Genomic DNA, 17,815 nt, shown 5'->3' with positions numbered 1-17,815 from the left:
AAGACAAGATTGTCTGCTTTAAAAAATGCAAATAATTTCCTAGGAAATTACTAGAATTAATAAATGAATCCACTTAAGTTCACACAATCCAAATGCAATATATGCAGTCTGTTATTTTTATGAATCAGAGAAGTTGGGCCTGGTGGTGCATGCTTGTAATCCCTAGCTACTCAGGAGGCTGATGTGGGAAAATCCCAAATTGTAGCCTTGCCTGGGCAATTTAGTAATACGGTCTCAAAATAAAAACAAAATTTAAAAGACTGGGGATGTAGCTCAGTGGTAGAGTGTTTGTTTTCCTAGCATGTGCAAAGGTTTGGTTCAATTCCTGGTATCACAAAACAAAAATAAACTCTAATTTTTTTTATTTAGGGGGTGGTGATACTGGGGATTGAACCCAGGGACATTCTGCCACTGAGCTATATCCCCAGTCCTTTTCGTTTTTTTTTTTTAATTTTGAGACAGGGTCTTGCTAAGTTGCTGAAGCTGGTCTCAAACTTTTGATCTTCCTGCCTTAGCTTCCTGAGTTTCTGGAATTATAGGTATATACCACCAACCATGGCAAATTTTTTAAAAATTATAGAGAGCTCTCTCATCTTTAACACCTCTTACTGGTACCTATTTACTTCTGAAACTTTTGTTAAGTTTATTCTTAAGTGTGTACATTTGTTTCATGTTTTAAATGGAATTGTTTTAAATTTACATTTAAATTTACATTACCATTGCATATACAGTTGATTTCTATATATCAGGCTCATATTTAACAACCTTACTACCTTTATTTTCCTGTTAATTATAATAGTTAATTTCTTTTTGGCTTTCCATGTGAAAATGAAATTATCTATAAATAATGGTTGCTCATTGCTTTTTCAAATTACTTATTTTTATCATATTACTGTTCTCAGAAGGAACTCAAGTATAGTATTGGAAGACAAATGATGACACTAGACATGGTTTTAGTTTTCTTTTTTATTCATTTTGAAAGGAATACTTTCAATAGCCTACCTTTAAGTAAGATGAGCCTAGAATGTTGGTATGGGCATGTAATCCCAGCCACTAAGGAGGCTGAGGCAAGAGGTTCACAATTTTGAGGCCAACCTGGGACCCTGTCTCAAAATAAACTTAGTGAGACACTGTCTTCAAATAAAAAGTAGAAAGGATTATTGCTGTGGCTTGAGTGGTAAAGTGCCCTGGGTTTAGTACCTAGTACCAAAAAAATAAAAGTAAGATGTTTGCTCCAGATGCTGGGGATTAAACCCAGGCCTCCCATTTGCAAAGCAAGCCTTCTATTACTGAGGTAAAATTTGTTTCCTTCCTTCCTTCCTTCCTTCCTTCCTTCTTTCCTTCCTTCCCTTCATCCCTCCTACCCTCCCTACTGGAGATTGAACCTAGGAGTACTCTACTATGTGTTATATCCCCAGTTCTTCTTTATTTTGGAATAGGGTCTTACTAGATTATAGAGACTGTCCTCCAACTTGCAATCCTTCTGCCTTTGCCTCCCCAAGTTATTGTGGTTACAGGCGTGTGCCACCTTGCCTGCCTGTTATGGAGTTCTGATATATATTCATCATCAAGTTAAGGGAGTATCCTTTTTCCTGGTTTGCTGGCAAGTATTTAATTATGAATGGATTTTTTTGGGGAGTGGTTTCCAGGGATTAAACTCAAGGGTGTTCGGCCACTGAGCCACATCCCCAGCCCTATTTTGTATTTTATTTAGAGACAGGGTCTCATTGAGTTGCTTAGTGCCTTGCTTTCACTGAGGCTGACTTTGTACTTGTGATCCTCCTGTCTCAGCCTCCTGAGCTGCTGGGCTGATAGGCATATACCACTGCACCTGGCTTTGAATGGATTTTGATTTTATTAAACACTTTTCTGTATCTATGGAAGTGAACATTTAGATTTTTTTCCTTTAATCTGATGATCTGATACCATTGACTTGGAAATAATACTACTTACTTCTGCTTTCTTCCCCCAGGTGATTTGTGGAGCTATGATTTCTTCAGTGGTGAGTTCGTGGTATCACCTGAACCAGACACAAGTGTCCACACTCTTGATCCCCAGAAGCACAGATATATCATCTTGGGGAGTGATGGACTTTGGAATATGATTCCTCCCCAAGACGCCATCTCAATGTGCCAGGACCAAGAGGATAAAAAATACTTGATGGTGAGAAATTACTCAGTAGTTTTAGTACTTATTTTTTAGGACTGAATATTTTTATTATCAACAGAATATATGGGCCTGGGTATAGTTTATCAGAGGCCTGACTTCACTCCCTAGTACTCAACCCCCTAAAAAACCAAACCAAACCAAAACAGCCCAAACCAAACCACTCATAGAGTATGTAGGGCTGGGGTCGTGGCTCAGTGGTAGCGCCCTTGCCTAGCACATGTTTGCCTAGCACTGGGTTTGATCCTCAGCACCACATAAAAATAAATAATTAAAATAAAAGTACTGTGCATTTTATAAGTATCAATCTGTTTAGATTGTGAGTTCTTTAAGCTTAGAGTTGTCTTGATTCATTTTATTGCCTTGAGACCTAGTGTATTATATTGTCAGATATCAAAGAAGATTAAATGACATGAAAATTATTTTGTTTCATGGATTATAGATTTGTGGTATAGGCGGTGCTAGGGGTTGAACCCTGGGCTTCAAATGCTAGGCAGTGCTGTACCACTGGGCTTACTCCTCAGGTGTTGTTGGTTTGTTTTGTTTTTATATAGCTTCCTGACTGGATTGCTGAGATAACAATCTGGATAAGTTGCCCAAGCTGACCCCTTTGAACTTGGGCTCCTTCAACCTCAGCTTCCAGAGTAACTGGAATTATAGGCATGTGCTTCTGTGCCTGTCTGGATTTAGAATTAATTTGGAAGATGTTTTGTATGATATGACAAGGACAAAAGCCAGTTTTGTAGTCTGCCAAAACGTTTTCAGAATGAGTATTGAAGGAAGCATCCATATAACAATAATTACAACAAGTCTATAAGAACTGGGAAGGAGAGAAAGGAAACTCAGAAAGACTGCATTTCTAGAAGAGAGTGATATTTGGACAAGTCTTAATGATGGGGTGAATTTTCCAGGTAATAGACCAAGGGAGAAGCTTACCATGAGTGGGAAATAGCATGTATAAAGTCAAAAAGGAGAGGTATTTGAGTATGACACTCATACTCAAATATGAGTATTGAGGTTTCAGGGTTCACAAGTAGCTTGGTGTGCCTTGGACATGAAAGGAGATAAGGCAAAAAGGTTTTGGTTGATGTGTCACAGAGTTAAATGTTTATAATCAGGTAGTAGAAAGTTATTGAAAAGCTGATTTTAGAAAGTTTGCTTATGGCACAGTGAAGCTAAAATAGAGAGTAGACAGTAATGGATATGAGCGTATCTATTAGGAGGCATAGGAAAAATATCTAGCCCACTAATAAAATCAAGCCAGGTACAAGTTTGATATTGAAGAATGGGTGGTAGCAATGATTAGTGAAGGATCCCAAAGAGAAGGTGAATTTTTATGAATTATACAATAGATATCCAGCTCTCTTCATATTCTTTGTTGCTAATGTGATGAAACTTTTATTAATGGGTATAGTAGAGTTCCTCTTTAGGGGCTAATGTTATATTCCAAGTAAGAAAATTGGCAAGTTTAATCTAAGGCAACAATGTTAAAAACAAAAGCAGAAGAAATACATGAGTGATAAATTGTGATGGCATTTGGGTTTATAAAGAGGAAAAAAGTGCTAACATCCAACTTTTTGGCCCTGGGGAGATAATTTTAAGAAGCAGCACATTATTTTATTTGACAGAAAGTGTATAGTTCATATGTAGTAGACATATTGACTTGGAGGTACATATCGACTTCTCGGTATCCATCTAGATGGTTTATCTAGGTAGATAGTGTCAATAGGCAGTTATACATATTCGAGAGCGAAGCCTGGAAATAACTAAGTTGTGAGTTAATCATAGTTTAGAAGATCTTTGACACCATATGAGATCACTTAGCAAGACTGTATGGTTGAAAAGGACAAAATGTAAGGGGATCCAAATCTGTAGAATTATAGTGAGCTGAAGAAAAAATGTAGGTAAGGTAGTGAAAATGGCTTATGTGAATTTATTTTTTCATGAAACTTTGCTGGGAAGAGAAACAGGCATACTGAAAAAAGTGAAAGAGAGGAGCATACTTCAGTGAGTCCTCAGCTAGTGTCTGGAAAGTGATATTCTTTGGGTAATGTGATAGATTGATGCACTAGAGATTATGCTAACTTTCCTAAATTCTGAGATGCATATTTTTTTCACTTTTTAACATCTTTGAAATTAGGATTTTTGGATCTCAGCGATCTAGTCAGGAAGCTATATATAAGAAAAACCCATCAGGGGATAAAGCCTCCAAATAGATGATAAAAATAGTAAAGAACAGAAATTAATGATCTAGAGATTCACAAAATTGGGTAGGGGAAGATTAAAAAGACAGGTGAGGTATGCTTGATATTCTTAGAACAAGCAAAAATGCACAGAAAGTGAGTGGACATAGCTCCACTTAAACAAATATCTCTAGCTAAGTGTGGTGGTGCCATATGCCTGTTAATCCCAGCTACTGTAGAGACTGAGGCAGGAAGATCACAAGTTCAAGACCGGCCTCAGCAACTTAGTGAGATCCTGTTTAAAAATTAAAAATAAAAATAAAAAGAACTGGGGATGTAGTTCAGTTTAAGCACCTTTGGGTTCAGTTCCCAGTACCAAAAGAGTAAAGTTTTTTTTTTTTTTTTTTTTTTTAAATCACAATTGAAACAACTTTATATCAATTTGAAAAAGGAAAATTTTGTTAGTTATCTAAAAAAGTATAAATTGACTCATGAAGGAATTTTATTAAAGTATGCACAGGTTGTGACCATAAAATCAATTTGATTAATTTTAAAATATATCTACTAAAACACTATGCAAGTAGCAATAGTTAAATCCCTGTATTATAAATATTTTCAGAAAATATAAGCTAAGAAGACTCAAGTTGTAATTTGATTAGTTCCTTTATTTTATGACACTAGGAGATCTTTATTATAGAATTGGGCAAAGAAGGTATAAGAAAGGGGGGGAGAAGGTAGTGGTAAAAAATGTATATGTATAAAATGTATATGAAAAAGTGAGACTTATCTTTGGATCATAAGGATGGATGACTTTGTGTGTGTGTGTGTGTGTGTGTGCCTTTCTAGTGTGGGTAATCTAGCCCAGGACCTTGTGTGTGTGTGTGTGTGTGTGTGTGTGTGTGTGTGTGTGTTCCTTTCCAGTGTTAGGGTTAGGGTTAGGGAGGGGGGCAAGAATGGAGGAAGGAAGGACTGTGTATAGAGGGAAAAGAGGGGTGGGAGGGGTGGAGGAGAAGGTAAAAAATAACAGAATGAATCAAACAACTTTCTAATCTAGCCCAGGACCTTGTGCATGCTTGATTAGTGCTATTCCCCGAGCTACACCCCAGCCCCAATATTAAAAGTTCAAATAAAGTAACTGAGCAGAGTTATTTGCAATGTGCAATCATTAATGTGTTGTAGGAATACTATAATACATCCAAGATGAAATAATCCCAAATGAAGAGGATTTCCTATTTTCCCAAGAAGATGGGGAAAAAACCCAACTCTTTATCCCATTTGAATATATAAATTTTAGGGATAGAAGACATCCACATGAATTACTGTACATTGTATACAGTTAATTATAAGTAAATTTATATACTACTAATAGTGCTCTAATACATTTATATTGTATATGCATCCTAGTATGTTATATAGTGCATTAATAGTTTTGTATTTTCATTAATTTTTTATCACATTACATACAATATAATTTTTAAAGTTTCCAAATACAGTCTAAGATATTTTAGCCCTATTTTTAGAACACATAATTTTCATTTCTATTCTATTCTATTCTTTGAAACTTAGGGAAAAAAAATTTTTTTTTTTCTTTTGGTGCTTGGGATTGAACCCTGGGCCGGTGCATGCTGACTAAGTACATGCTGTATCAGTGAACCTCATCCCCAGCCCCAAAAGTTTTAGCAGTTGCTTTGTTTGTTGTTTGCAATGATAGGGCTTAAACCCAGCGCTTCATGCAAGGTAGGTGCATGCTCTGTCACTGAACCATGTCTCCAGCCCAAAATGTAGCAAATTTTGAATTCATACATGGTGCTTTTTTATTCCAAGGCATATTTATTTACATAACATGAGATTCTTTTCTTTCTATTGGTATATATCTTCTCTTTATACTTTAACTAATTTTAATACTTTTTTTCCTTTTAGAAATGACACTGACTTTATATATCTATATTTAGAGAGAGCTATTTATATTTCCTTATCTCTGAATTTTTATTGTATCCTTTAATAATTTGTATGTTGGGTCAACATTTTTTGTTTGTAGGAGTTCCTTTAAAGAAATGAGGTCTTTATTATTAATTTTAAAAATTTAGAAATGTACTTCATTAATATAACTATGGGAATTATGGACAATGTTTGAAAATTTGGGAGATTTGTTTACTTAGGTCACATTGAATACCCATTTTTTAATTTAATACAGATTTAGTGGTGACTAAATGTGAATCAACATTCTTGGTTTTTTTTTTTTTTTTTTTTTTTTTTTAATATAGGGTGAGCCTGGACAATCTTGTGCCAAAATGCTTGTGAATCGGGCACTAGGCCGCTGGAGGCAGCGTATGCTCCGGGCAGATAACACTAGTGCCATAGTAATCTGCATCTCTCCAGGAGTGGACAATCAGGGACACTTCACCAATGAAGATGAGCTCTATCTGAACCTGACTGATAGCCCTTCTTATAATAGTCAAGAAACCTGTGTGATGACTCCTTCTCCATGTTCTACACCACCAGTCAAGGTATACAATTCTGTAGTTTTAAAGTTATGTTTTGATAGAATTCCTTTGGTTAGTGTTGCCTACAAATAAATTTTAGATTATTGATAAAATGGAATTTTGAGTTAAGTTCAAGGTGATGGATCTTTGTTATATAGTTTGTTGTCAGAGAGCTAGCTTCACATTAGTACTAATCTGAATGCCAGCTTGTGTGTATAGAGTACTTATTAGAAAAGTCTTTGGATTCCCTGAAGAATATTAGCGTTTGGAATTTATCGATCCCCTTCTGATGCTGTGAACATTTCTAAAGCTTTTGGAAGTTTGTGAAGCACTCTGATAAATTGAACTTCATAACTCAGAAATGGTATTAATATCAGTATTATATTATCAATTCCATGTATCAGTAATATGACTGAGAGATTAAACAGTCTGGATAGGTCATACAGAATCAAAATTGTACTGGCCCTTAGAATTTTAGACCTTGGAACTGAATGTCTATTAACAGGAATGAGAAACATCATTCCTATTTCTTAAACATGTTAATATCAAATAAATTTAACACATGCTGAGAAACAAATTTAAATGGGTGCCACATTTCCCCTTTCTAATTTATTAATACCTCAAATACTTGGTTATGTTTTCATTCTATTTTTTCCTATCAAAAATTAGTAATGTGGACGAATGATCTTGCTGATAAGCGGATGATGACACATAATGGGGGGTGGGAGGGGTTAGTGTTAGGGTTAGGAAGGGGGGCAAGAATGGAGGAAGGAAGGACTGTGTATAGAGGGAAAAAAGGGGTGGGAGGGGTGGAGGAGAAGGGAAAAAATAACAATCAAACAACTTTACCCTATGTAAATTTATGATTACACAAATGGTATGCCTTTACTCCATGTACACAAAGAGAAATAACATGTATCCCGTTTGTTTACAATAAAAAAATTAGTAATATTGATAATTGCTTTAATATAATACAAGGCTACCCTGCTTTTCTGAGAATGTATTTTGAGTGGATTCACCATTAAAATGGGAAATACAGAATAACTTCATATTGTATATTAGGCAATTTTTTGTCGAACTTTTAATTTGGGGTGGAAATTTATTATTACTGTTTTGCCTTTTATTTTAACTTTACGTGTATATGGCAAAATATATATATGATAAAATTGAATCTTTTCATTTAGAAATTAACAAGCTGGGTATGTAGCTCAGTGGTGGAATGCTTGCCTAGCATTCTTAAAGGCCCTAGGTTCAAACCCCCAGCACTACCCAAAAAAAATGGACATTTATTTTATAGTAATTTTCTTAAGGAAATTCCTTGTCAAAGCTTTCTTTCCTTTGAAACTCTTAAAACAATCAATTTGGAGCTTATGTTTACTTGTGTATTTCTCTCCCCCACCCTGTGGTACTGGGGATTGAACCCAGGGGTGCTCTTCTACTGAGGTACATGTCCATCCCTTTTTATTTTTTTATTTTGAGACAGGGTCACACTACGTTGCTGAGGCTGGCCTCGAACTTATAATCCTTCTACCCCAGCCTCCCAAGTTGCTGGGATTACAGGTGTGCACCATATGCCTGGCTACTTACCTTTTTCTGAATATTGTATGTATTCACTACTTTTTAGTTTCCTGATTTTCTTGAATAACTGACTTTTAGTTAGAATAGAGAAGGAAACATTAGGGTTATGTATCAGTAAGGGAGTGAGTATTGTGTTTGGAATAAACACTCTTAATGTTGACCTGATATTAAAAATTATTTCTGTCTGTTGATTGGCATTAGGAAAACTGTACACAAAATACATTTTAAAAATTATTTCTTAGGCCAGGCACAGTGGCACATAGCTGTAATTCTACCTATGTGGGTAGCTGAGGCAAGAGGACAATTTTGAGGCCAGCATGGATAACTTAGCAAGATTTGTCTCAAAATAAAATTGAGGGGCTGGGTTTGTAGCTCAGTGATAGAGTGCCTGCCTAGCATTTGTGAGGCACTGGGTTTGATGCTCAGCACTATGTTTAAAAAAAATAAAGGTTAAAATCTTTAAAAATAGTTAAATAAAAAATATTTAAAAAGGGGGATTGGTATTGTGGCTCAGATGTAGAGTATTTAGCTAGCATGTGCAAGGCACTTGGTTCAATACTCAATTCTAACAACAACAACAAAATATATATGTATATATATATTAAGTTGAGGCCAGAGGATTGCTTGAACCTATAAGTTTGACAAACCTGGGTAATGTGATACCCTGTCTCCAGAAAGAAACAAACCTCAAATTTAGGAGATATAATCACCTAAAAATAAGACCAAAGTTAAAGTAAGGAGTGTTGTCGGTTTTGGTAAGCACTGAGCTACAGTCCTAGCCCTTTTATTTTTATTTTTGTTTCTTTTTAAATTTCGATACAGGTTATCCCTAAATTGCTACGCTGGCAGCCTGCCTGTGATCTTCCTGCCTCAGCCTCAGCTTCCTGAGTTGCTAGAGCTCATGTGCCAGCAGACCTGGCTGATAAAGAGATTTTTGCATGCACTAATTTATATACAGGGATGGTTGGTTGTTAACCAATTACCCCTTTCCAAATATGGGGAAATATTTAGATCAATTCAGAATAATTAGAATTGATTGTTCTAACAAGTAGTGGAAGAAAATCTGCCCAATAAATTGCTTTTATTTTGCCTACCTTAATTGACTTAAAAGGAGGTATTCACTAACATCGCTGATTTATTTCATTGTTGCAATATCCTGTGTCTAATAACATCTAAATAAATGTAATGACAGTTTGGTTAAGACTTATTCACATTTAGCTGAGTGTGGCACATGCATGCCTATAATCACAAGTTCAGGGACAGCATTGGCAACTTAGTGAGATCCTGTCTCCAAATAAAAAGGACTGGGATACAACCCAGTGGTATAGTATCCCTAGGTTCAATCCAGTACCCTACCACTACACGCACACACACCCCAAAAAAAAGAAAGGTTTATTCATATTAGACAATGCATGTTCGGTCAGGTTAAATCTACAGACATGTCAACTTCAGTTGGATTCTGGTGTGTGTTATTCTTTGTTTTGGAGTAAATTCCTTGGTTTAAGGGATTGCTATGACACACATTTCTTTCTCCGTTCTTTCTGTAGTGCAGAACTAAATTTAGTTTTGTTTTATAAGCCAAGAGCTATGGGGAAGGAAAGATGAGGGAAAAGAGGAGATGGTTTCAGAAAAAGTAAAATTTACTTTCTCTTGTGTTTTAAGCATAATTTGTAATTAGTTGTTTAATATTGGATTATAACATAGGTGGAAGGAGACTCCCGAGTCAGTGAAATTTTGAAGTATGTGTTTTTTAAGGAGTAATATCAATATATAATAAATATTTAATGAATATAACAAGAAAGATTAGCACCACAAGTTAATCTGGGGTGAGTCTAAGAAACTTAAGCAGTTGCATGGTCTAACAGATGTGATGTATTCCCAGAGTGCCAATAAAATGAGAAGGAAAAGGAAAAGTTCAAGGAGGAAGTGGGATAAGAAAAGCTAGTGCAGTTGTAGTGTCAGAATAATAATTGGTGAATTTAAAAAAGACACAGCAAGAGTAATTACAATAAATTCTGTGAACTCTGAAATAGTTCCTTTTTTCTAATAAGGGAATTCAGTCTGTGTCTAACCTTGTTATCTATGCTGCAGCAATATGTGGTATTCCTATAAATAGCTTGATTATTCCTTGTTTTTGTGCCTAAATAGTGGCATGTGATTATTTGGCAGTAGGAAGACTTCTGCTACAGAACTTATTTGCTGCTGGTCTTGTTGTATACCTGTTTCTATATTAGAGCTGCATGAATTCTTTGTCAATGATTTTTTATTATTTTTTTTCTGTGATCACCCAGAATATGCTTGTGACCAGGTTAAATAATTGAATGAACTGACACAAAACTCTCATTGATATTATTGAAAACCATGTGTCAGTATTAAAGAAATTTTCCTTTTATCTTAATACTAGAATGTTGAATTAATTTTGATGCCCATTACTTGGGAGGGCAAAGAAGGGAGATCACATGTTTGAGGTCTGCTTGGACCATATAGAGATCCCTCTCTTAAAAAAACAAACAATTGCTACCTTTCATTCACTGTTAAAGTAGGCAAGAATAACCAGACTTTCAATAAGCCATGCAGTATATAATGAATGAATGAATGAATGAATGAATGAGTGACTTCTGAAAGAAAGCTTATTTATTTATTTATTTATTTATTTATACATACATATATACATACATACATACTGGGGATTTGGAATTGGGGGTGCTTAACCACTAAGCCACATTCCTGGCCCTATTTATTTATTTTAACATATTTTTAAATTTATCCTAATTAGTTAAACATCATAGTAGAATACTTTTTTGACCCATCACATGTAAATCGAGTATAACTTCTTATTCCCCTGATTGTACACGATGTAGAGTTAACACAGGTCATGTTATTATATATGCACATAGGGCCATAATGTCTGATTCATTCTGTCATTTCTACCCCCATGCTCCCTCTCCCTACCTTCCTTCATTCCCTACTGTCTAGTTCAAAATACATCTATTCTCTGCCCCCCGCAACACCTTATTGTGAATTAGCATCCAAATATCAAAGAAAACATTTGGCCTTTGGTTTTTGAGAATTGGCTTATTTCCCTTAGCATAATATTTTTCAGTTCCATCCATTTACTGCCATAATTTCATTCTTATTTAAGACTGAGTAATATTCCATTGTGTATATATCCTACATTTTCTTTATCCATTCATCTGTTGAAGGGCTCCTAGGTTGGTTCCATAGTTTAGGTATTGTGAATTGAGCTGCTATAAACATTGATGTCACTGTAGTATGCTGATTTTAAATCCTTCGGGTATAAACCTGGGAGTGGGATGACTGGGTCAAATAGTGGTTCCATTCCAAGTTTTCTAAGGAACCTCCATACTGCTATCCATCGAGATTGTACCAATTTGCAGTCCTACCAGTAGTGTATGAGTGTATGTTTTTCCCCACATCCTCACCATTTGTTGTTGCTTATATTCTGGACAGTTGCCATTCTGACTGGAGTGAGATGGAATCTCAGTGTAGTTTTTTGATTTGCATTTCTCTAATTGCTAGAGATAATGAATTTTTTCATATATTTGTTGATCAATTGTATTTCTTCTTCTGTGAAGTGACTCTTCAGTTCCTTTGCCCATTTATTGAATGGGTTATTTATTTATTTTTTTGGTGTTTTCTGTGTTCTTTATATATGCTGAAGATTAATGCTGTATCTGAGGTGCATGATAAAGATTTTTTTCCCATTCTGTAGGCTCTCTCTTCACATTATTAATTTGTTCCTTTGCTGTGAAGAAGCTTTTTAGTTTGATTCCATTCCATTCACTGATTTTTTATTTTACTTCTTGCACTTTAAGAGTCTTGCTAAGGAAGTCAGTTCCTAAGCTTGGAGATTTGGGTCTACTTTTTTTTCTGTTAGGTGCAGTCTCTGTTCTAGTGCCTACATCTTTGATCCACTTTAGTTGATATTTGTGTAGGGTAAGAGAGAGGGGTTTAATTTCATTTGCTACATATGGATTTTTAGTTTTTCCAGCACCATTTGTTGAAGAGACTTTTTGTCTCCAATGTGTGTTTTTGGTGCCTTTGTCTAGTATGAGATAATTGTATTTATGTGGGTTTGTCTCTTACATACCTGTTTTGGTGCCAATACCATGCTTTTTTTGTGACTATGGATCTGTAGTATAATTTAAGGTCTGGTGTTGATGCCTCCTGCTTCACTTTTCTTGCTAAGGATTGCTTTGAGTCTTCTGGGTCTTGCTAAATTGCCCAGCCTATCCTTGAATTTGCAAACCTCCTGCCTGAGCCTTCCGAGTTGCTAGAATTAGAAGCATGTACCACTGGGCCCAGCAAGAGTATATTTTCAATAAAAAATAGAGACTGTATTTGGTGCAGTACCAAGCCACCCACCCCAATCCTTACGGTGTTTGCTTCTATGGTTACATTGAGATATTTCAGTCTACAAGATTCTGTATGCTTCGGGTTCTCTTTTCTTTCACATTGAAGGAAACTATCTTACTATGAGTATGTATTTATACAGAACTTTTTAGAAAGGTGTTTACTCACGTGGGATTGTATCAGAGGAAGATGTCATAATATTTCATCATTTACTGCTCTACATATGTTAATAATGTTAATATCTTATGAATATGGTTGAGAGTTTATTTGAGGGAAATTTTACACAATTGGGGGAGAGTTATTTGCATTTTGTTTCTTTTTTATTCCTTTTAGTTATATATGACAATAGAATGTGTTCTCACATATCATATATACATGGGATATATGTCCCATTTTTGTGGTTGTACATGATGTATTTATATATGAACATAAGGAAGTTATGTCTGATTCATTCTACTGTCTTTCCATGCATTTTGATTCTTGCCTTGAAAAACTATTAAGACAAAGGTTGTATAAAATATTACTACTTGGAAGATTTGGTTTTGAACTAGCTGGGCGTGGTGATGCATACCTATAAGCCCAGGTGGTCAGGGGGATGAGGCAGAAAGATTACAAGTTTGAAGCCAGTGTGAGGAACTTAACAAGACCCTGTCTCAAACTAAAGAATGAAAGGACTAGTGATATAGCTCAGTGGTAGAGTGCCCCTGGGTTCAATCCCCAGCATTCAAAAAGAAAAATCCAAATGGTTTCAAAATTTTAGGTAGGCATATGTTTGAATTACCGTAAAATTAGGATGCTATTAATAGCTTCTTGAAATAATTTTTTTGATGGTCCCCATGGAAAATTAAAAAGCTTTGTGTAAAACAATTAGATTTATGGGACTGGGGCTGTAGCTCAGTGGTAGAGAGCTTGTCTAACATGGATGAGGCCCTGGGTTCTATCTCCAGCACTGCACAACACACATTTTAGACCTATTTTTTAGCATTTAGTTGTTGCTACACATAAAATTAAAATGTACATAGATTATAATACTTTTATCTTTATGTTTGGATACAAAGTGAAGGTACTAGTAAATTTGTGCCTATGGCTCTTTTTAGAAATCTTGTTCCTTAAAGTATCTTATTTTTGGTTACTCACTAGTAGATAGGAAATACTTGTGACTAGATGAATTTTAACCCACTCCAATAGATTACTTATTTTATCTGTTACCCCAAAGACAGGATTGTCATCATTACCTTTATATGCCTTCTGCTCACGTAGGTTATTCTCATAGAGCCTTGTAACACAGTGACTGTATAATAAATAAGTGATTGAATATTTATCATAATTTTGCCATCTTAATCACTTCATAAGGAGCCTAATATATGTCATGGATTTATTGAGTTCTAGGATAAATTATTTCTTATTTGTTTTACCTTCTTGTTTTTCAGTCATTGGAAGAGGATCAATGGCCAAGACTCAACTCTAAGGACCATATACCTGCTCTTGTTCGTAGTAATGCCTTCTCAGAGAATTTTTTAGAGGTCCCAGCTGAGATAGCTCGAGGGAGTGTCCAGGCTGTGGTTATACCCTCAAAAGATCCAGAGCCACTTGAAGAAAATTGCACTAAAGCTCTGACTTTAAGGATACATGATTCTTTGAATAATACCCTGTCAGTTGGCCTTGTGCCTACAAATTCAACAAATACCATCTTGGACCAAAAAAATTTAAAGATGTCAACTCCTGGTCAAATGAAAGCTCAAGAAGTTGAAAGAACCCCTCCAGCAAACTTTAAAAGGACATTGGAGGAATCCAACTCTGGCCCCCTTATGAAGAAGCATAGACGAAATGGCTTAAGTCGAAGTAGTGGTGCTCAACCTGGAAGCCTCCCCACAACCTCACAGAGGAAGAACTCTGTTAAACTCACCATGCGACGCAGACTTAGGGGCCACAAAAAAATTGGAAATCCTTTACTACATCAGCACAGGAAAACTGTCTGTGTTTGCTAAAAAGTATCTGGGAATCAAAGTTTTCCAAACTTAGGATATAAGAGGGCTTTTTAAATTTGGCACCGAAGTTGAACTTTTTCTAAGGGGACAAAATAAAAAGAGTATACAGTTTGACTTTTTGGAATTTAACAGTTTTATCCTGGCCTTGTATTTGCTTGTATTATAATTGTGAATTTTGTAGATGTTAGGATATAAGTTGCTGTACAATGTGTGTAAATTTGTATCCTTCACACAAACTCAGTCTCTTATTCTGATACACAGTAATTGTGACAACAGGGCTAAATGTTTTAAAAAATCGGAAGAATCTATTAGATTTTAGAAATACATTTAAACTTTTTAAATGCTTATTAAAAATTTGTACAAGCCACTTGTGATGAAAACAACACAACTTTTTAAAGTAAATTATTAAGCAGACTGGAAGAGTGATGTATTTTATTTTCATAGTGACCTGTGTTCCACTTAATGTTTCCTAGAGACTACTCGTGTCTTTTAAAAATTATTTTTTATTTCTAATTTCATAATTCAGAACTAAATTTTTCATAGAAGTGTTGAGCCATGCTAAAGTTAGCTGGATGTTAGTTTCCTTGTCCTAATTAAAACACTATGCAGTATCTTTTACTTCATTAGCATTTTTCTAAAACATTAACCATCAGATATACTCATTGAATCTTGGTGTGTGTTTGGCTAAAACAATACCCTTCTCAGTCTTCCCAGACCAATGGCATTATTAGGTGTTTAAATAGTTACCTTCTAGTGTTTGCTTAAATATGTGAAGTTTTTCTTGCTATTTCAATAACAGATGGTGCTGCTAATTCCCAACATTTCTTAAATTATTTTATATCGTACAGTTTTCATTGATTATATGAGTATGTTTGTTCATCTAATAAATCAGTGAGCTGTTCTTCATGTAACTGGATTTTTGTTGGTGGTTTGTTTTAATGGTATATATTAATAATAGTCTATTGCGCTATGATAATGCTTTAGAGTAATGACTTAAAATATGTGTAATACTCAGTTTTAAACTGAATTTTTAATTTTAATATAGAATGCATAGAAACAAAATATCCAAAAAGAATATGATTATGATTTATGAGTATTTGGTGAAATATGTAGTGATTAACCATGAATAAAACAGGGTCTGGAGATGTAATTCAGTGGTAGAGTGCTTGCCTAGTATGTGTAAGGCGTTGGGTTCCAACCCCTAGGTGTTGGGTTCCAAAAAAACAAGCAAACCAAAAAACCCCACACCCCACTATTTATACTTTTGTAATATAGGGGGGAAAGGGACAATACTAAAACACCAATGAGTATGTAATTTTGGTGTGGTGCATTGTGTTCTGTGAGAAAAAAAATTTTTATTAATTAGGCAAGATATCTCATTGAGAGATTAGTGAGTTAATTCATGGGGTGGGGTTGTAACTCAGTGATACAATGCTTACTTGGTATGGCTGAGGCCCTGGGTTCAATCTCCAGCATGAAATTTTTAAAAAATGTATTTTAGACATGCAACATTGATTATGTCACATATACTAGAAACTATGTACTTGGAAGCATACCAATTGTCTATGGAAGGATTAATTGAGAACCAATGATGGAGGTAAATGTTATTTGTGGCTGCTTTGTTGGTTTGAATTCTTTTGTGGTGGGTATTAAACCTAGGACCTGCTTGCTAAGTATGTGCTTTACCACAGCTACATGCCTAGCCCTGTGTGGCTGGTTTTTAAGGATTTTTTTTTTCCTTGTGGTACTGGGGATCAAACCCAGGGCCTCATACATTCCAGAAGTGCTCTACCATTGAACTACAACCCCAGCTTAAGGATTTTTGAATATTGAGGAATTTGTTTTTCATATCTTTCCAAGATAAAGACATAGCAACTGATAGACAATTTTGGAGTCAATTCATTGTGAAGGAATTTTCCATCTTTTATATCTATGATATTTTAGCTGCACCAAGTAGAAATTCAGCAAATATATGTGTATATTAAAGTCTGTTTAGCTATTTTTCACGTTTATCTCCTAGTGGTTGTAAATAAAATATTCCTATACATGAAGTTAAAATTTGCACTTGATTAATGTAATGGATTATGTAATCTTTATTTTTCAAAAAAATATTTTCCAGTGCTGGATAAGAAACTTGGAGACTCACACAGGCAAGTGCTCTGCTACTGAGCAATAGCCCCATAAGGTGTGTACTAGCATCAATGAACAATGCTATTTTCATCATAAAGATACCTGAAAACTTAAGTATATTTGGGGGTAAAATATACTATGCCATTAACAAAAGTTAAGAACTTAAATTTTAATTTTTGAAGCAAAATATTTTGGCAGAAGTAGTGGTTACATTAGGAATTATACATTCTTTTATACTCAATAATTGGTCACTTAAAGTGGAATGTAGAAACTTCACCACTCTATTGCCCTGTTTGTCTTTTTTTTTTAATTCATTTTTATTGTAAACAAATGGGATACATCTTGTATCTCTGGCCCTGTTTGTCTTATATAGTATATCTACAAACATAGAAATTCCAATGAGAAATTTTTCCTCATATAGTACTGAGCAATACTCCCAGCCTGGAAAAACTATAGGTTTTTCCTATCAGTAATGAAACATTTTTTCTTTCCTTGTTTCCTTCTTTCTATACTGGAGATTGAACCCAGGGGTGTTCTACTACTGAGCTACATCCTTATCTATATATTTATTTTGAGATAGGATCATGCTAAATTGACCAGGCTGGGCTTGAACTTGTGATCCTCCTGCCTCAGCCTCCCAAATTGCTGGGATCACAGGTGTGCACCACTGAGCCTGGCTATCTTTTTCTTAAATGAGATTTTCTTTCTTTTTGTTTCTTTTGAGATGGTGTCTTAATATGTATCCCAGGCTGGTAAGTGATCCTTCTGCCTCAGCCTTCCAAGCAGCTGGAACTAGAGGCATGGCACAACCCTGTCTTTTAATTTATTGAAAATTAAAATATTGCTGGGTGTGTTGGTGCATACCTATAATCCCCAGGGGCTTGGAAGGCTGAGGCTGGAGAATCACAAGTTC

The 17,815-nt window shown here is 35.2% G+C and overlaps 1 protein-coding gene across 2 annotated transcripts in view; it reads left to right on the top strand.

The window, feature by feature from the left end:
- The window catches only part of Ppm1d (protein phosphatase, Mg2+/Mn2+ dependent 1D), a 43,599-nt gene extending 26,528 nt beyond the window's left edge, over positions 1-17,071 (top strand). Inside the window, exons 4-6 of one of the 2 annotated variants that reach the window (XM_047542942.1) lie at positions 1,973-2,163; positions 6,614-6,856; positions 14,215-17,071. In XM_047542942.1, the coding sequence (XP_047398898.1) occupies positions 1,973-2,163; positions 6,614-6,856; positions 14,215-14,772 (992 nt within the window). In that variant the 3' untranslated portion in view covers positions 14,773-17,071. The remainder of the gene's footprint in view (positions 1-1,972; positions 2,164-6,613; positions 6,857-14,214) is intronic. The other variant, XM_047542941.1, reaches the window with a different exon arrangement.
- The last annotated feature ends 744 nt before the right edge of the window (positions 17,072-17,815 follow it).

This window comes from Sciurus carolinensis, chromosome 3, assembly GCF_902686445.1.
Source record: "Sciurus carolinensis chromosome 3, mSciCar1.2, whole genome shotgun sequence".
NCBI lineage: Eukaryota > Metazoa > Chordata > Mammalia > Rodentia > Sciuridae > Sciurus > Sciurus carolinensis.
The sequence above is the reverse complement of the archived record's forward strand: the minus strand, read 5'-3'. Positions and strand labels throughout refer to the sequence as shown.